Here is a 20,256-nt window from a genome sequence, read left to right as displayed (position 1 = left end):
GGCTTGGCCGACTAGTCGGCCGATTAGTCGGCTTCTTTACAACCGACTAATCGGCTAGTCGGCCAAAGTCATAATCGGCACATCTCTAATAATTTATAGTATAGTATGGATTATTAAATTATGTAGGTAGGTACTTATTGTTTTAAGTGTAAGAGGAAGAGGGCGGGGTCTGCATGTAACATATGTATGTGTCACACAGACGTAGCCGTAGTGCACGGCTGGTATCGTAAAGTAAGGTAGGTATCATCTTTTTTTTTAACTGATATACCTATCTGTGATTATGTAAGTAGTTAAACAATGTTTACTTACCGATTGATTTGTACTTTATAAATAAAGCTATGATGCATACATTTGAGGGCCAGATTTTTTGCCGCTCAGTATATAACTTGCTTTGTAAAAATATACATTGGTGTAGTTATTTATGTAGACGTTATGGGGTTAACCGTCGGGGTATAAGTGTGCATGTGTGTCCCATCGATTGGTCAGGGACGGCGTGGCGTACCGTCCGATCATTAACCCAGTTGTGTTCGCGACGCGGCGCGGCCGGGCACGCGACCGGCCGGCACGGTCCCTCATTCCGACACCATGCAACTGCCGGAGACGGCGCCTCCGCCCCTCGCTCCGCTGTGGGACCGCGTGCTGCGCGCCCGGGCGCTACCCCCGGACCTGGACGTGGGGCTCCTGTACGTCGCCATCCGGGACCGCCTCACACATCCCGAGTGGGAAGTCCGCTTGCATGCGCTCCGAGTGCTCGCTGATCTTCTGCCGCTTTCCGGAAACGCGTTAACATTTCCCTTTGATCAAGTCATTGACAACTTGGGACATGGATCTCCAAACGTACGCAAAGGCGCATTGGATGCCTTGAAAGTGTTTTGTTTTCATTGTGAAGACCCGGACTGCGCCGCTCGTGCTATTTTAGACAAGTGTTCCTATCATAACATTAGGCCACATTCAGCTGATTTTGATACGAAAGTTAATGTCATAACAGGCCTAATACTATCCGTACCATCAGTCATGGCGATTTTAAAAAGAAGAAATCCTTCGTTGGATATATTTCCTGTATTCCAGACGTTAGGGGATAAGCTTTTCGATCACGTACACCGAGATGTAGCGTTGCGATCATTAATTAAGTTAAGGAGAGTTTCCGGTCCGAGGGATTACGTGTTATATTTGTCTAGATTGGAACCAAAAGTGCAAGAGAAGTTTCGGATACTGTGCGAAGTATACGACGAAGATTCCCTCGATGTGTACTATGCCCCCCGAAAAACAACTTACAGGGACAAAAATAGTCATCAATTAGTTAAGATCAACCATGTTTTTAACAGCCCGCTACCTACTCCTGTCCGGTTGTCAACATGCAACTCTTCATCCGATGACTCCTATAGCCATGCACCATACTACGGCAACAACTACGCCAAAGTGATAATCGAAACCGAAATAAAATTTGATTCTGACACTGCCATCACGATGACCGTCCTAGAGGAAAATGAGACTGAATCTGAGAAAAATACGGGCAGCGAGGAAGACTGCGATAGTTCTGATAGAAATATGCTGAAATATAGCGACGGCGACTCTGAAGACTTGGACGTAGTAGTTAAAAAAGTGCGATTTGGTGGAGAAAGTGTAAAAATTCGGACGCCTGACAGTGAAAACATAGCAACGAGCGAGGACGATAGTAATCAAAAAGCACCACTAGCCATACAACATTCGCACATAGAGGAAGCTTCTATGCAAGTTACGCCATTAATTGTAAGTAGAATGAACGAAATAAAACGAGAAGCGATCGAGAGGGAGTCGCAGCTAAAATCTAAAAAAAGCGGAATCCCATTACCAGTTATTAACAACAAATCTCGGAATCCGACCGAAGTAGTTCCAACAACAACCACATATAGTAAAGTAAAGTTAAAATCGAAATCATTAAGCGAATTATATGATTACTTCAGGTCAAAGAACGACGGAACCGAGGACAAGTTGAAGGATTCAGGGTTCACTTTGACCTTAACTGAAGTTCAGCCCAATAAGCTTCCCAGTCCAGTGGAACAACATAGAGAAGTGGAAGTACTGCACAATTTGCAGCGAAGTCCAACGGTGTCGCCACGGCGGAGACAGACCCGTTTACATCTAGAGCAGGATGGGTAAGTCTCATTCTGCAAGGTCTATTGAAGATTTTAGGCAGGTATGTTGCTAACAAAGATTTACTTAAGTAATTTATTGAATCAGGCGTTACCTTGCGGAGGTCCATATTAATGAACTGAAACAATTAAGTACTCCGCGACCTTATGATAGCTACGTTTATGTTTATGCAAGAAATATGTGTTCATGCAGTTCCTCCACCTCCACACTGTGAAATAAAAACACACACAAATGTTGCTGTGAAGATGAGCTCCGGTTGAGTTCGAAACGCGTTTGTGTAGTATGATTGTGGTGATAGATAGGTTTGTGTGTTCTTACAGTGTGGAGGAGGAGGATGAACACACATTTCTTGCATAAACGTAGTTATCATAAGGTCCCGGGTGATCAGAGTAGGGGAAGGTGGCCTAAAGCGGGTAAGCTAAGGTGCTGGGTACAAAAACGGAAATTATGATCAAATTATGTAAAGATATTTTACAACATTTGGTAGGTTATTTATCGTACTTGAAAATAAAATAACTTCTATACTTAGGTATTTCTTATCAAGTTTTTATAAAATAACACAAACAAAAAACCTCTTCTAAAAAGCCCCGAATAGGGGCCTTAAGCGGGTATGTGCCTTGGGCAAAGCGGGTGACACTCAAAAACAACATTTTAGGAAGGAAAGTAAGAATTTTATTAGTTTTCAAATTCTATTTTATACAAAGGCAGTTTCTTTTTGCAGTTTTTAGGGTTCCGTAGCCAAAATGGCAAAAACGGAACCCTTATAGTTTCGCCATGTCTGTCTGTCTGTCCGTCCGTCCGCGGCTTTGCTCAAGGACTATCAATGCCAGAAAGCTGTAATTTTTCACGGATATATATGAAACCTATGCCGACAAAAGGGGTATCGTTGGATAGGTCTTTTAAAAACATTAGGGGGTTGCTAAGACGATTTTTTGATTCAGTAATTTTTTTGCGAAATATTCAACTTTAAAGTGCAAATTTTCATTAAAATCGAGCGAAAAAATTTGAAAAAATTCATGATGATAGTAAATCAAACTTACAAGGAAAACTATAACGGTTAAGTTTGCTTGAAAATTATTAGTAGTTTAAAAGTAAATAGCAGCCTAAGGTATAAATTTACTTAAACTTCGAAACTTATTTTATACGGAATCATTAGAAAAATATTATCCCTGTTTTGGGCGTGTCCGACACGCTCTTGGCCGGTTTTTTATTTATAATTTTCTTTGTTCTAGCTTGAGGTCCCGGTTTCGATCCCCGGTCGGGGCAAATGCTTATATGAAAAATACGAATGTTTGTTCACGAGTCTTGGGTGTTTAATATGGTTTTAAGTAAATATCTATCCATACATATGTATTTTATGTATGTAACTATCTGAAAAAAAACCTGAATTTTTGTATAGCGGGTACCTACCCGCTTTGCCCAAGAGCACACTTTTTTATCCTACTAATATTATAAATGCGAAAGTTTGTGAGTGAGTGAGTGAGTGAGTGAGTGAGTATGTTTGTTACTCTTTCACGCTGAAACGGCTAAACGGATTTGGATGAAATTTGGTATGTAGATAGCTGAACATCTGGAATAAAACATAGGCTACTTTTTATCCCGATATTTCCACGGGATAGGGATAAAATCTCGAAATATCAACCGCTGGGCTTAGAGTCATGAAATTTGATAAGTAGGTAGCTGGACGTTTGAAATAACACATAGGCTACTTTTTATCCCACGGGATAGGGATAAAATCTTGAACTAATAACCGCTGGGCTTAGAGCCCTGAAATTTGGTATGTAGATAGCTGAACATCTGGAATAAAACATAGGCTACTTTTTATCCCGATATTCCCACGGGATAGGGATAAAATCTCGAAATAACAACCGCTGGGCTTAGAGTCATGAAATTTGATAAGTAGGTAGCTGGACGTTTGAAATAACACATAGGCTACTTTTTATCCCACGGGATAGGGATAAAATCTTGAACTAATAACCGCTGGGCTTAGAGACCTGAAAATTGGTATGTAGATAGCTGGAAATTATGGAATAAAATATAGCCTACTTTTTATTCCGATATTCCCACGGGATAGGGATAAAATCTGGAAACAACGAAATAACAACCGCTGGGTTTATAGTCATGAAATCTGGTAAGTACCACACCGATTAGTTTACGCGTGCGAAGCCGCGGGTAAAAGCTAGTTGAGTAATAATAACTCCAAAATCAAAGCAAAATCATACCGGTTTTTAATCTCATTTCAAAATTAAATAATACTAAAATGATACCGTAATAGTAACATCAGAATACTTATAAACATTTTTCACTAATCAGAACACACTTATCCTGTTGATTTTTAGTAAAACCACCGAAAATCTTTTGTTGCATGTAGCTTAACCAATACACGACCATGGCGTCCCAGTGGAAGTGGTTGAAACTTAATGCTCCTTCGGTCACTCGCGACGCATGCACAAATTGACACTAATGTTTGTTACTAAGTACTGTGTAAAAGCGTTTACCCGCTTTAGGCGGGCCACCCGCTTTCGGCTACATTCCCCTAATTGTTTTAGTTCATTAAGACCTTAAGCGAACACCATGCACATGCATGCGCATGCACAACAAATTATTGCAAATCAACGTGCGTAGGTAATCTACTCGACCTAACTCGTGCTTTAAGATTTGACTAAGTAGGTACATATTTATTAGATTTGTGCTGAGTTTGCTGGCGTCGTCGCCGCCTACCGAGACAGACTTCTTATCACCTCGAGGTCCCTCTCCTCTCCACGCTCACTACCAATGGGAAGATTTGGGAGTGGTCCCAAAACATGTGTCAGATCAGCTGCACAATACGGTAAGCTGAAAATAAATAGTAGTAATGTTCGATCAAGTAAAACTTATGGTATTTCAATCATCAATAGTTCATCATCATCATCATCCCAGCCTATATACGTTCCACTGCAGGGCACAGGTCTCCCCTCAGAATGAGAGGGCTTGGGCAGTAGTTCCCACGCGGGCCCAGTGCGGATTGGGAACTTCACACACAGCATTGAATTGCTATGCAGGTTTGTGCAGGTTTCCTCACGATGTTTTCCTTCACCGTAAAGCTCGTGGTAAGTTTCAAATGTAATTCCGCACATGAATTTCGAAAAACTCAGAGGTGCGAGCCGGGGTTTGAACCCACGATCCGCTGCTTGAGAGGCCATAGGTCAAACCACTCGGCCACCACGGCTTCCACTAAAGTAAGAAATCACTCCTGTCGTATAAAATACTAATAATCACTGATAATAATTAAGCACGTAACTAATACATACTTACCGAATTGACTAGAGATAAAATGCTTTAATTAAATGAGTTACAATTGTTCAACTAGTCGAAAAACTATGTGCGTGACTGGATCAATTTGCTAGTGAAAGCATACCATCGCTATCGATGGTTTCAAAGGTGTTTAACTGAATGAATCATTGAAATTCAACGAGATCCGTTTAGGCGTATCTAAGCTAACGTAAGTTTAATACGTTTCACGCTTTTGCAATCATTTATCATCATCCAAGCCTATATATATACGTCTTACTACTGGGCACAGGCCTCCTCTCAGAATAAGAGGGTTTAAGCCACGCCACATTGAATTGCTTCGCAGGTTTGTGCAAGTTTCCTCATGGGATACGGACATAATAATATAAAAACCTAAACCTTGCTTACATACTTATATACTACGATGACCCAACGAACTGAAGTGGAACTTGGCCTCCGACACCAAAGAACGCCACTGCTCTGCACTGGGTCACGTCTTGCCAGTCCGGCTGCTGGAGCTGGGCGATATCCTTCTCCTGGCCCATCCACCGGTATCTAGACAATCTGGCTCCGAATCTACCCTAATCGACCTTTTTGAAATATGCAGGAGAACTGGATAGCAGCTGTGAAAGCTGCTGATCAGCTTCACAGCGCACTCCTAGAAGCCGACAATGTGCGGCGCGCAGAGCCCGCGGCGCTATCACTCGTGCAACACATGTGGGCTTTGAGTGAAGAAGTAAGTCTTCACTTTTGGCCACAGGCGTTCCGAATCGAAAGGAAGTTCATCTTAAGCTTGACGGGGTCATCATCCACTTAAAAGAGCAAATATTTCCGACCCAAACTAAATATTTACACTATACTACTACTATACTTGTGTTTTCTGTACTGCTTACTGTGTTGGTGTGCAATAAAGAGTTATTGTATTGTATTGTATTTAACATCCTCTTTTTAAGTAAACATTAGAGACATAATTATTTTCTATTCTACCCGCATGTCGGCGTACCAAGTGACCATGATGCTGGTAGATGCGTCGAAATACCTACATCCTGTATAAAACATGTCCAGTAGACCTATGCTTATCTAGTTTGATATTTTCAGGATAAATAAAGAGCTAACCAATTCAGAGAATACTCAAGAATCTATAAAAAGATGGCAGCTGATTTTTATTTTGTTCAGGTGTCAGCTGCCCGAGCCCCAGCGGAAGGAGCAGTCTGTGCCCTCTTGAGGGGGGCGAGCAAAGACTGCGTCAGGAAGCTTCTACCTGCCCTGATTGCCAGGATAGGAAGAGATCCAGCTCCTACTGCCTTACCTCACGCGATGCTACAGACCATACCACTGCACAATCTAGTAGACCTGGTCTTCGACCCTGCAATGATTGGGGTAGGAACAAAATTGTATTAAATATACTTTTGAATTGATTTTCCTGCCGTTGATTATCTTGTAAACTTCATGTGTAGGCATCAGGGGACATGGAACGTGCACAAAGTTCTCAACTCCGTGCCGCCCTTTGCCTTGCCAAGGCGGCTGGTCCTGCGGCAGTGTTGACTGCTGTTCGAAGAAGACTAGCTGACACCTCTAGAGCTGATTTTTTCTGCAATAAAGTGAGATACTGCATTATATTTGATATAGCTAAAGATTGTGATAAATTTATCTTTAAAGTTTAATTTCCTTTTGTCCTTTTAAATTGAGTATTGAAACCTTTAATTTTAGTTGCGGGAGCGGCTCAGCAAGCCTGTAGAAAATAGGACTGGTCATGTGACAAGGTAATGGATATAATTAAAAAGTCAAAATAGTCTTTAATATTATACAGAGCCTCTTGAGTCAAGTTCTTTTTAAGAAAGGATTAAAAAGTTTAGGCTTAAGTTTAGTTGGAATGAGCAAAGTTTACGAAAGTTTTGATTTAGGAGTTCTCATCTCCCGGTGCCCGTCCGGCGGCGAGCCAGATCCACTCCATCACCAGCTGCGCCCCTTCCTCCGAGACGCTTGAGGCCTCTACCTGACTCCGCACCTCTGACAAGTAAGTACTCTTATGATGCGATGATTCAACCTTTTGCAATTTTTAATAATAGAGATCCAGAGAATATTGTATTGTATTGTAACTCTTTATTGTACATAAAACATATGAAAATTACAATTAACAAGAGAAAGAGAGGTACAAAGGCGAACTTATCCCTTGTAATTAAAGGGATGAACGAATAAATGGGACAACCCACTAAGAATGAGGCAGAAAATACTGTAAATTGTAATCTACTTAATAATAGTAGTTCAAAGGTCTTAATTGTAATTAATCGTCTCTCAACAGGTATTTCACAATTGGAAAGAGGGTCTCCGCAAAAACGACTGTTACCGATTACAACGAATAACAAGTAAGGATTTTCTAAATTTACTTTTTTAATTGTTTGCTCCGGTCACTAAGATACCCACAGACATGGGACGCATACAACTCACAGACCTTAAAAAATATCCTTAGCCAATTCATTTATTTCTTCAGAAAACAAAACAATTTCTATTTTATATGCCAGGGTCAACAACTTATAGTTCAATACCATTCTAGGAATTATAACTAAGTAATGCTGAAATGATCCGCTTCCTTCATTAAAAAATTAATTTGTCTATTCGAACAAAATAAATAGAGACGGCATCACATTTAACCGTCAGTTAACACTAATCAATGGATGGTGAAACAGCCCCTTAGCCTTTCTTAATAACTTGGATATTGACCTTGCTGCTTGGGAATGGCTCCATCTGGAAAACCTTGAGAATAGATAGGTGCCTAGAGTGGTTTATTTTATGGTGCCTTTAGCAAACCACATATCTAGAATCCTATCTTAAGTAAGTACTTGTTATTTTTACATATTTAAACGTTAGTAAGATGACAAATAGCGTACATCACTATATAACAGTGCCCCTTAGTAAAGTTCCCATCCCAGTTTCTTCAGCAAATCTTTAATATGATAGCTAGCTACAACATGAATCGTAGGTATCAAAGAAAAACAGACAAACTCTATCATCATCATCACACGCGGGCCCATGACAGATTGGGAAAAAGAAGGCGCAATGAAGTTCAATAGTGTGGACTATTGAACTTCTTTGCGCGTGTCGTGTGCAGGTTTCCTCACGATGTTTTCCTTGATCGTAAAGTTTATGGTAGGTAAATTTCAAATTTAAAATTTCAAGTTAATGGTAAATTTTGCACGTAAATTCTGAAAAATCAGAGCTCGAAACGGTGATTGCTTGAGTGGTCACAAACCACTATATAGGCAGAACGACTTTTCACAGACTAAAGAGATTTTATTAAGTAACTTGTTGAATTAATAGGTCATAACTTTTACATTGGTCAAGATGTCTAGACGACGAAAGCGACATTTTAATGGTAGCAATTTATTGCAACCTCGTTTTTCAACCACGCGATCCTTATTTTTAACAGTGCCCCAAAACAGTTGGAATGGGGATTCCTAAATTGAATTGTGGTAGTTACGGCTGTCGATGGTTATCAATATGAAACTGGCACAAATAAGAACGGCAATTACCTACACCATGAATCGAGTCACTCACCCCTATTTGAGCCTAAGCTGATCGATAAAATTAATTATGACGACTGAAGGAAACGGCCGAAGCCGAAATAAAACATTCTAAAGAAAATGCGCAAAAATTTGGCCTCCAAATGTCAACGGGCGCGTTTTATGGCCAAGGTAACCTAATGTTTTTATTTTATTACGCACTATTTCCTGAAAACAATAAGCTTTCTGGGAAATTGGTCGGGTAAGTGCTGAGTCACTACTTAATCGAAGAATTTACTAAGTTCATAGTTCAAATGTAGAACGGACAGTGAAGTGATTAGGCTTAAATAACCTACCTAACCATATTTTTTTTTAATACAATCTTTTTTTTTTTGCTGATGTACCTATTTGTTGACTGTACTTGCATTGTCACCCAAACTACATTTGCATACCAAATTTAAAGTCGATGCTATTAACCGTTGAATAGTTCCGTCCTGCGGAGACGATCCTGCTGGGCTACTACGACACTCGAAACTCGAAGTTCGTGTCGTGCTGTCCCTCTGACACTTACACTATTTAATGCGAGAGCGAGAGGACCGCACGACACGAACTTCGAATTTCAAGTTTCGTAGTAGCCCTGCTGGCCGGAATACCAGAATGTCACTACTAGATTATTGTATTGTCACGCGATTTAGGTACATACCTAAGTATTCCAAATTACACGTCAATTTGACTACTGGAATATGGTCAAATTTAACTTGCAAGATTTAATTACAGACAGATAGACAACGGGACAGGTGAAACTAAATAAAAGCTTGTAAGTAAAAAACAAACGTACCTAGACTTGATTTTTTTGACAACTCATTTGTAAAATTTGTAAATAATAAAAATTGGCAATCCACTTTATTTACCTCCACATTCTGCATTTTTGAACAGTACCTTACCTGCCTACTATATAGGTACCTAACCTAAGTATCATCATCATCATCCCAGCCTATATACGTCCCACTGCTGGGCACAGGCCTCCTCTCAAAACAAGAGGGCTTGGGCCGTAGTTCCCACGCGGGCCCAGTGCGGATTGGGAACTTCACACGCACCATTGTATTGCTTCGCAGGTTTCCTCACGATGTTTTCCTTAACCGCAAAGCTCGTGGTAAATTTCAAATGTAATTCCACACATGAATTTCGAAAAACTCAGAGGTGCGAGCCAGGGTTTGAACCCACGACCCTCTGCTTGAGAGGCGATAGGTCAAACCACTAGGCCACCACGGCTTCAACCTAAGTATATCCCACTAATATTATAAATGCGAAAGTTTGTAAGTCTGTTTATTTGTTTTGGTGTTACCTTTTTAAGTCTACACCGTAGAACTGCTTTAGATGAAATTCGGTAAGTAGATAGTTTGAGTCCCGGGGAAGTACATAGGATAGTTTTTATCCTGGAAAAATGCATAGGTAGTTCCCGCGAGATAGCGATAAATAGCTAGTCTTTTATAAAACTGGTTGTACCTACATGTCTGCTTGATTATTCTTATACCAGAATGGATTAAGTTAGGTTACCATATATACTGAGCGGCAAAAAATCTGCAGGGCTACTACGAAACTCGAAGTTCGTGTCGTGCGGTGACACACTATTTAATACGAGAGCGAGAGGGACCACACGACACGAACTTCGAGTTTAGAGTTTCGTAGTAGCCCTGCTGGCCCTCGAATATACTTATGCAGAATCGGTAATTTTATATGAAGGGTGGGGCAAATTTTTTGCCGCTGAGTATATTTTATTACTTTTGACTTATTGAACAAAACGATCGCACCACAATCAGCTGTCGGACTGGACGTACAATATCGATCAATTTGGTAACACACATGTGTGACCAATTCCCGTAATTGCGTGGCACTACTAACCTACATTTCGGGACTTAAATTATTGGCCGGCTTTCATTCTCGGTGTACCTATTCGACCTATTTCCCGTATCGCTGGATCGCTCTACTTCAGCAGGCACCGCAAACAGCCGCTAATAGCTCTTAATGTAGACTTTGTATTGTATTAAATTTTATTAACTACGTTTGTTGTTAAAACGAGTTTTTACAGTTAACGGTCGGTTAAGTTGGGTACATAATTATGAATAGAAGTTACATTCTATGACCATGACACTAAACTTCCATATTTACCTAATTAAACTCCAATTAAGAAGACGTCTAGTTCTTTTGCTAAGCTTACGAGGCTTACTTATGTTCACGTGAGACCAGAACATGGTAAAAAGTAGGTTCATACATATGTTGTTTAAGTTAGGTAGGTCTCACTGTTGCGTTTCGGCGTGGAGAGTAAGACAGCCGGTGAAATTACTGGCACTTGAGGTATCCCATTTTAGGCCTCTAGGTTGGCAACGCATCTGCAATACCCCTGGTGTTGCAGATGTTTATGGGCGGTGGTAATCTCTTACCATCAGGAGACCCACTTGCTCGTTTGCCATCTAGTCGAATAAAAAAAACCGGACCGGAATCAAAATAGCAAACTCCTCCATAATATCTCTACCGAAAAAGATTTATCGTAATATCGTAGAGCAAAATAACGCTAGGTTAGATAGGTAGGTAAAATTACCTACTTAGTTATTTCTGCACTGAATGAATTCATTAATCATTGGTGCTACAATAGATATGTGTAGTTGTTTCCTATTTTGCAAGTTGGTCCAACACCTTACAACAATAGGCAACATGTATTTCCTGGGTTACCTACTGGAGTCGGTGGCTTTTAGCAAACTACATTTCTGGATGACGATGCTGTATTCGAACGATTGTAACGAGCCGACTATACGTCAAGGCCATGGCGGATTCTTTATTACATGTTTTTCATTAGCTAAACTGCGACACGACCTTTAATTTTTGCTAATGTAGACCCACATTGTTCCTTGACGGGCGGCAAACGGGGAAATTTCCGAGAATGTTGCCTAATCTGCATAATATGCAGGTAGAGGGTGAGTTCATCAACATGTGGTGGCGATCGATCGCGGTAGGTAGAGGCGGCGGGCGTGCGAGCGGCGGACAGGGCGTCGGCAGTCGCGGAGGTGCCGCGGCGGCAGGCGGCCATGCTGTGCTGCTGCCCCGCCCGCGGTCCGCCGTCGCGCCGGCGCCCCGGCCCCCGCCCCGCGCCCGCCGCCGCCACCGCTCGCGCTCGACCTCGTCGCCGACCTACCCTCGCACACGCGGTAACCGGCCTCACCCAATCCTACCACTCACGACCCCCAACACTTTAGTTAACAACAAACTTAAGTAACTACGCTTGTAACTTAATGCCACTTAAGCATGTAAAAAATTCAATTCGTCCCTCTTATTACAGGGATTCGAGCGCTCTCACCGCCACCTGTGAAGATGTCATTGAAGAAAAGGATGAAAACAAAAGGATAACACCGGAAAGCTTAATTTTCGGAGAAACTACTATAGTCGACATTCCCGTGGACGAAGTCGACGATGCGCCGCCTCCGCCGCGCTCACCGTCCATCCACGTCGAAGATTATTCAGAGAAATCGATCAAAAGTACCGATTCGCAAAACGAAATCAATATAAATGACAAAAACTCTCTTCACAAGAACGCGGAGGACGACTCCCAAAAATCATTAACCTTATCTAGAGCGGAATCACCTCTCTCCCGATCTCAGAGCGCACGGTCGTCTCCCTCTGCCCCTTCATCCAGAAGCAGAAGCGAAACAGCGAGTCCGGTAAAAAGCGGCCAAGGCACACCCGAACCCGAGATCGACGTCTACAATCAGAAGCCTCGCGCTTGCGAACGGGATGTGCGCTCAGCCCTGAACGAATGCATCATCCCGGCGAAGCACGAAGATTGGGAATTGATAGTGAACGCGCTAACAGAGGTGGAGAGGCTCGCGGCCGACAGCGGAGCGAGAGCGCCGGCGGCGAGCTGGCGCGCGGTGGTCCGCTCGGCGGCCACGCACGTGAGATCGCTGCGGTCCCGCGTCGCCCGGACCGCGTGCTCCACGATGGGGGCTCTGTTCGAACATCGCGGTCGCTCGCTGGATACGGAACTAGAGGATGCAGTGTCGGCGTTGCTAGAGCGCTGCGCAGACGTGAACAGGTTCCTGCGCGCTGATGCGGCGGGGGCGCTGGCGCGCGTGGCGTGCGGCAGCAGCAGCGCGCGCGCGGCGGCGGCGCTGGCGCGGCGCGGCGCCTCGCACCGCGCGGGCCCGTGCCGCGCCGCCGCCGCGCAGGCGCTCACGCGGCTGGTGGAGCGCGCCGGCGCCGCGCGCGCGCTAGACCTGCCGCCCGAGCCGCGCACGCTGCTCCTCCGCGCCGCCGGGGAACTGCTCGGCGACGCCTGCGCCGAAGCCCGCATGCACGCGCGCCTCCTCTGCCTCGCCTTACTCGAAGACGACAGGTTCCGTCCCATGCTCAAAGAATCCATGCCGCCGAACCGCTACCGAGCCATACAGAAATTCCTCGATAAACTGCGATGACGGTAGAAATACTCTCAAAGTCTGATATTTGTCCCAACTTAGGACCGCTGGTGAATGTTTACAGTATCATATAATATTATTCTACATCTTTAAGTAAACGTATCGCATATTTGAAATTATTTCAAAAACCAAGTGTCTTATTAAATTGTACGTTATAAGGACTGAACTGTGCGAAAGGTATTTTTGTAGTAAAAAGATTATTATTTATAAACAAACAAACATTTTATGGATTTATTGTTATCCTCCAACGGAGCGAACTTTTCTTGACTATACGAATACCTATACATTAATATGGACTTATATGTATGTTTATAAGATTTTAATAGACGAGAATTAAATGAATACTTAACCTTTATCTCTGACTTTTTTTTTCGTTGATTACTTGCCTTTGTAAGTACCTATGAGAAGTAAAGGCACGTATGATAATGAAATGAAGCAGTATAGGTACGTGTGGAGCTCACAGAAAAGTAATCTCTGGTGTCAGCACTACTAGCAGCAATAGGTTTAACTTGGACATAAGCGACATCAGGTTCGCTTAGGGCTTTTCCAAATAATAATAAAAATAAAAAAATAAAATAACCAGAACTTTTCTGTAACTTTTGAAGATTTTTAATAGATGCGAGGTAAAAGGAACATCAGAGAAAGTTAATTGATCCTAAGGTACTTAGTGCTAGCGGTAGGTAGGTACGCCAAAAAAGCTACACATGGAGTTAAAGGCATGAAAATCGGCGATACGAATCAATTTGACCCGTAGCAAAAAATAAAAACTAATACCAGCCAAGAGCGTGTCGGACACGCCCGAAATAGGGTTCCGTAGCCATTACGAAAAATTACGTAATGTTTTTGTAAGGATTTCGTATTTTGTACGGAATATTCCAAGTATAGTTTAGTATATTTTATACCTCATGCCGCTATTTTATTTACCTACTCTTAAACTACTAATAAATAATTCTCAAGAAAACTAAGCCGTTATAGTTTTCCTTGTAAGTTTGTTATACTTACTACCCACCGGTTTAGATTTTAGGGGGGGGGGGGATTTTTTTTATTTTTTTTAATGTATCATTTTGTCGGCATAGTTTACATATATATTCGTGCAAAATTACACCTTTCTAGCATTGATAGTCCCTGAGCAAAGCCGCGGACGGACAGACAGACAGACATGGCGAAACTATAAGGGTTCCGTTTTTGCCATTTTGGCTACGGAACGCTAAAAAGGAGAGGAGTTATGACGTCATCTTTTTTTATGTTTTTTTTTTTCATTATTATTTTGAAACCTATCGTGTATGGTATCTATTAAAGGGCTTACTAAGCCGATTCTAAAAATATATCACATCATGATAGCACAGTCACTTGTTTTAAATTAAAATAAAAAAAATTACCAAGTTTTGGCTCCTCCAGATATGATACGGTTGAATCATTATTTGTAAAATATACCTAAAATTATATGTAATATATAGCCTCATATCCAACCCCAAGAAAGCAATTTTAAAATATTTTCCCATACAAAAAAAGATGACTTCATAACTCCTCTCCTTTTTTTTTCGTGCTACGGGGCAAATTGATTCGTATGGCCTAAAGATCAATTCTTCCGATTTTCATGCTTTTAACACCATGTTCAGCTTTTTGCTGAATTTCGGAGTGTACCGCACTAGCACTATATAAATGATCTAAGCTAACTTGTACCGCTGACTCGTTGTTGGCTTTTTAACACGACTTCAAAAACCATAACCTGCTTGAAAACCTCACTGAATATTTTATCAATTTGACATTGACACAACAAGAATCAAACTCAACACCTCAACACAAGTAATAGTAAACAATCCCGAATGCAGTATGCAATGTATTTAATGCCAGAGTTGAGCTTCCAAGCTTTATTGAAGCTCTCGTCTTTTTTATTTTGGACCTGGTTGTACTTCTGGTTTAAATATAAGGTGCCAGAGAAAAGTCCTGAGTTTTATTCGCGGGCGATCACTCTAGTCCATGGGTCGGTTGCGACGGTCTCAGGGCTTATACAGTGCGATATAGGGAATATCTGCCTCCACCGATTTACTAGTAAGCAGTTTTCTATACTCTAGGTACTATGTAGTCTAATATTTTCCTAAAGGTAATTAGTTTATTGGGATGCAGTTCCTGCTAAGTTCATAAAGTCGATGATTCTATCAAAGTTAAAATATAAAACGAAAGTTTTAGACGACATATTATATATGTATGTACATACCTACCTATAGGTACACTACGCTCAAGTCTATTAAGTGTTTAATTTACATTAAGTTCTCTTGAAATCATTGTGTACCTATAAAAAACAATCATCAGCTTTATTCGTTGGAAAAATTACTTACAAAAAATAGATACGTATGTACCTAAGAGAAGGTAGATAGGCACTTAATTAAACCCAATGTCTCAATACCATACTGAACTGGTTCATATAAAGCTTTATTAATTATCTCTACTCTATATAACAATAAACGATATTTTATCTAGTAGGTACCCACACGCACTCGCCACGAAGATCGCGCAAATTAACAGTTCTATCTAAAAATTACGACGAAATTCTAGGGACTTTAAACCGACTTTAAAAAAAGGGGTCGAATTGATTGAAGGGATTTATTTCACTAAAAACATTTTGGTCGATATTTTGATACCTATTATACTATTTGGTGGCGCCATCTTTTGCAGAGTAGCTGCTTTACCAGACAGTCATATTACCTGATTACGCTATTTTTTGCCAACTAGATGAATGTATAAAAGTTACTCAATCCTTACCAATATTATAAATCATTACTTCCTTACTAATATTATAAATGCAAAACAAACTGTCTGTCTGTTACATCTTGACGCTTAAACCGCTGAACCGATTTGTGTAAAATTTGTTATGAACACAGTTTGAGACCCTGAGAAGGATGTAACAGTTCATTTCTATCCCTGATAGTTCCCACGGGATAGCGATAAATGAATTCTTCGCAGACAGAACCACGGGCAAAGCGTAGAATTTGTAGAAATAATCTCGAAAGACGTCGAGTATGTACATCACTCTAGTTCTAGTATACAGTAGTCAGAAATCTTACCTGCGAACCGCGCGCGCTGGTAGTAAGCAATGTGCAGTTCCGCGGTCTTGCAGGATAAGTGTTGTATCGTATTGTAAAACTCTTTATTGTACACAAAAACACATGAAAATAAAAATAAGTCCTCTTACTAAATAAACTAAACGAAGTTCCCAATCTGCACTCTCGTTCTGAGAGGAGGCCTGTGCCCAGCAGTGGGACGTATATAGGCTGGGATGATGACTAAATAAACTAAATATTTCCGCACATAGCCTGGCAGTTAGGTATGTAAAAAGTGGGTCCCCCATTTAATTTGCATTCTTTGTCGTGGCAATTCTACCTCTCGATTTGTTATATTATATTATACTTCAATAGAGGACATTTTTGACACAAAAATATTCTTCCAGCTCCCATTTTACTGTCACACTACTTGTTGATGATATGGTCTTGGGGCTACTTCGCGTTCGATTTACTCTGGTGCCTATTGTATTGGAGAGAGAGCAAACTGATCCTGTTTCATCATTTCTGCTCCATTTTAGCCATAGATTTTTACATGCAGAAGGAACAGACGGGATGTACATTTTCGTGTACCCTTGCACTAATGGAAGTTACTAATCCCTTACTACAAACTAGATGGTACGTATGTGGCGATATTTTATTGTATTATGGTATTTATAATGTTGGTATGATTAGGACAAACCCTGCCTAGTAATATAAAACACCACCATATTGTGGGTATAGTTATGTTCATTCAGAATTAATAGGTATCTAGTTATTAATTACCTATCAAACAACATCATTTGTAATTTTGTAATATTATATAAAGTACCTACGTCATTCATATCATACCATTAATTAATATTATAAATACGAGTTTGTAATTTTTGTTTGTTACTTCATCAGATCTAAACCATTGAACCAATTTAGATGAAATTCGGTATACAGATAGTTTGAGTCTCGGAAAAGGACATAGGATAGTTTTTATCCCGGAAAATTGCAGTTTTTTTTTTATTCTACTGGATGGCAAACGAGCAAGTGGGTCTCCTGATGGTAAGAAATCACCCCCGCCCATAAACACCTGCAACACCAGGGGGATTGCAGATGCGTTGCCAACCTAGAGCTGCTTCACAGCAGGATTAGCGAGCAAGATTACACAAATTCTACGCGGACGGAGTCACGGGTAACAGCTAATATTGTAATAAATGTTACATTTTTCATTTTTGGTTACTACACACAATCAACGACGTGACGCCCAGTGTTGTCATTTAATTTTATTTTTCGAAGTACACATTTTGCACTCCTTGCTTGACTTCTCTATGTTAACACATTCCCAGGTTGGGCAGGCCTGCCATTCACAATCACGTTAAAAATTTGCTATTGTTTTTTTTTCAGGTTTCTAAGGAACATGGGACTTGAACAGAGCAAAATATTTTTGTTAGTAGAAGTCTTATATTTTGTATCTTTCCTGGTTGTTCGTGGTATGCTCGGGAGCTATCTATTAATGAAGATAATAACATTGGATACTTTTGGTATAGACCAGAAAGCTATTGCAATAGGTTTATACATTATTTCTGCTGCTTTGATTTGGGAAATTTTGTCATATGTTTTGCACAAATACAAAAATAAATTAGTAAGTATTATGTGTTCAATCAACTTTCAAAATACTGATGTGAATAATGAGAAATAAGACTTCAAGTTAAAGCTGTCCATTTTATTATTTCAGGGAAAATTCAGATCATTCTTAAGTGAAATGGGTATTATATTGGATGAACAGATATGAAATAAAACCCTGAATGATTTTGCATGCACTAAGTATGTTGTGTCTGAACACAGCGTAAGAATAGCTTTAAATTACTATTGTTAACTTTTTATTGAAGGAATAACTGCTTTGTATTAAACATCTGTACAGCTTTTGTCAAAAAAATATTTAAGATATATGATATTAAAGTTTTAGAATCAGTCTCGTCTATGGTAATTGCCCTTCTTCTGATTTCTTCTATCTCTCCAATTGGTATTGCCATATTTATTCCGGCTGTTGTGATAGCTGTCAGGATGGTTATCTCTGATGTCACGACTGTGATTTTTATCAGACCTGTAAGGGTGGTGTCTATGACTCCAATTGCCCTGTAAACTAGCTTGTACCAGTTTGTCATTAAGATCATGAGTGTGTCTAGGAGTATACACATTTCTATGCTCTTCTTGTAATCGATCAGTCATTTCTGCAAATTGTTGTGCTACATTAGCCTGAGAGACAAAGTCTAGTGAAGGATCTGGGCCATAGCAACGTATTGGAGGTGGTAACAGAGCCATTCTGCCTCTGCATTGCAGTGATAATGTTCTGTGAAACAATGCGGTACCTCGAAATAAGTTTATAGCATAGGGAACAGACACTTCATGACAGTAGGTAATGAAGGCGAAATTTTTCTGCCTCCCATCTCGTTCTTTTGGTATTCTTACTTTTTCCAACGGTCCCGCCTGGAAGAGTAAAGGTGAGTGACGTAAGAATAATTTTGTAAGTGCGAAACAAGAAGTTACGTGAAATATGCAATAAAACCATTTACCTGAAGAAACAATTCATACAATAGTTCTTCAGTAGCTTGTTCCGACAAATTACCACACCACAGTGTCTTGTTATCTTCGTCAATCATTATTCTTCTGGATGAAATGCTTCATTAGCGATCAAAATAAGATTTGAATAAGATTTCACTTTCTTTGCTCGTCAATTCCTCGCCTTTGCCTTTTTTTCAATCAAAGAAAGGGTTCGTTCTTTTCTTTTTCCAACTCGTCAAACTTACTGTCAAATCGGGTGACACTCTTTCCGGGCCCGGATAATAACGGGATGGAAATGCCGACCCTGTTTTTCGTGTACACGCCAATAGAAACTCCCAAAACGTAGTGGTTATATTCTCTTTGGAAACTACTGTCAGTTTCTATGGGCGGGTACAAAAAAAACAGGGCCGGTATTTCCATGTCAGTGTTATCCGGGCGGGAAAGTGTGTCACCCGTCAAATCAAAACTGTAGGGCTACTACGAAACACGAAACTCGAAGTTCGTGTCGTGCAGCCCCTTTCACACTTACAATATTTAATACGAGAGCAAGAGGGATTCGAATTTCGAGTTTCGTAGTAGCCCAGCTGAAACCACCAGTGTTGCCGATCATAAAAACCAGAATTCTGTAGAAATAATGTGAAAAATCCCGTGGAAAAATCGGTATATTGAAATAAAAATCGGTAGTTTTGCAAGGTGAGAATTTATTTATAAACAAACAAATGATATATACAATAATTAACAGAAATAAATAAAAAAGAACTAAAACTAACTTAATCTAATCCTAAAAATCTATATTTACAAATATCACCCAAGTCGTTGCTGTTGGGTAGGGTGCCCGTAAGGCTGGCTGCGTTTCCTCATTGTATGGCAATGCCAATACGTTGACCGAGGAAAGAGCCAGCCCTATGGTCACCAGTGGAACGTTGCATTCAACCTTTATTTTTACACTGTTATTCATAATCGTCACTTTCACCTTCGTAACTTTTCCACTTTTCGACTATTCTATATATACCGAACCAACACGAACTTGGTCGGGACCCGATCGCCAATCATAAACCCGGCCCTTTGGTTTATCCGTAAATTAAACCTCGATTGATAGACGTATCGGTAGATCGGTAGATTGTTAAAAAAAACGTTAAAAATACCGACTTTTCGGTAGCATTGGCAACGCTGCAAACCACCAACTGGTGTCAAACCATACCGACCAAATGTCAATGTTGTCTGTCTTGTCAATGTCAAATTAAATATCTCTCGTATTAAATAGTATAAGTGTCAAAGGGACCTGTAGGGCTACTG

At 40.6% G+C, this 20,256-nt stretch overlaps 3 protein-coding genes across 4 annotated transcripts; 2 read left to right on the top strand and 1 right to left on the bottom strand.

Moving 5' to 3' along the window:
- Positions 1-441: 441 nt before the first annotated feature.
- On the top strand, positions 442-13,724 carry LOC141432036 (uncharacterized). The gene is made up of 9 exons (XM_074093398.1): positions 442-2,135; positions 4,819-4,963; positions 6,011-6,139; positions 6,580-6,783; positions 6,861-7,004; positions 7,114-7,166; positions 7,308-7,420; positions 7,706-7,769; positions 12,238-13,724. Exons 1-9 carry the CDS (start codon positions 586-588, stop codon positions 13,367-13,369), a joined length of 3,534 nt encoding a protein of 1,177 aa, XP_073949499.1. The 5' UTR covers positions 442-585; the 3' UTR covers positions 13,370-13,724.
- Positions 13,725-15,148: 1,424 nt separating this feature from the next.
- LOC141431603 (TLC domain-containing protein 5-like) lies at positions 15,149-18,220 on the top strand. 2 transcript variants are annotated; one of them, XM_074092780.1, is made up of 4 exons: positions 15,149-15,421; positions 16,950-17,046; positions 17,803-18,040; positions 18,134-18,220. In XM_074092780.1, exons 1-4 carry the CDS (start codon positions 15,196-15,198, stop codon positions 18,188-18,190), a joined length of 618 nt encoding a protein of 205 aa, XP_073948881.1. In that variant the 5' UTR covers positions 15,149-15,195; the 3' UTR covers positions 18,191-18,220. The 2 variants fall into 2 exon arrangements, with proteins under 2 accessions (XP_073948881.1, XP_073948880.1); XM_074092779.1 differs by having other exon boundaries at positions 16,818-17,046.
- LOC141431604 (uncharacterized) lies at positions 18,107-19,317 on the bottom strand. The gene is made up of 2 exons (XM_074092781.1): positions 18,972-19,317; positions 18,107-18,885 (listed from the first exon to the last, which is right to left on the bottom strand). The coding sequence occupies exons 1-2, from the start codon at positions 19,056-19,058 to the stop codon at positions 18,367-18,369; spliced, it is 606 nt and encodes a 201-aa protein (XP_073948882.1). The 5' UTR covers positions 19,059-19,317; the 3' UTR covers positions 18,107-18,366.
- Between the last annotated feature and the right edge of the window lie 939 nt (positions 19,318-20,256).

The sequence above is a fragment of the Choristoneura fumiferana genome, chromosome 10 (genome assembly GCF_025370935.1).
Source record: "Choristoneura fumiferana chromosome 10, NRCan_CFum_1, whole genome shotgun sequence".
Lineage (NCBI taxonomy): Eukaryota > Metazoa > Arthropoda > Insecta > Lepidoptera > Tortricidae > Choristoneura > Choristoneura fumiferana.
The sequence above is the reverse complement of the archived record's forward strand: the minus strand, read 5'-3'. Positions and strand labels throughout refer to the sequence as shown.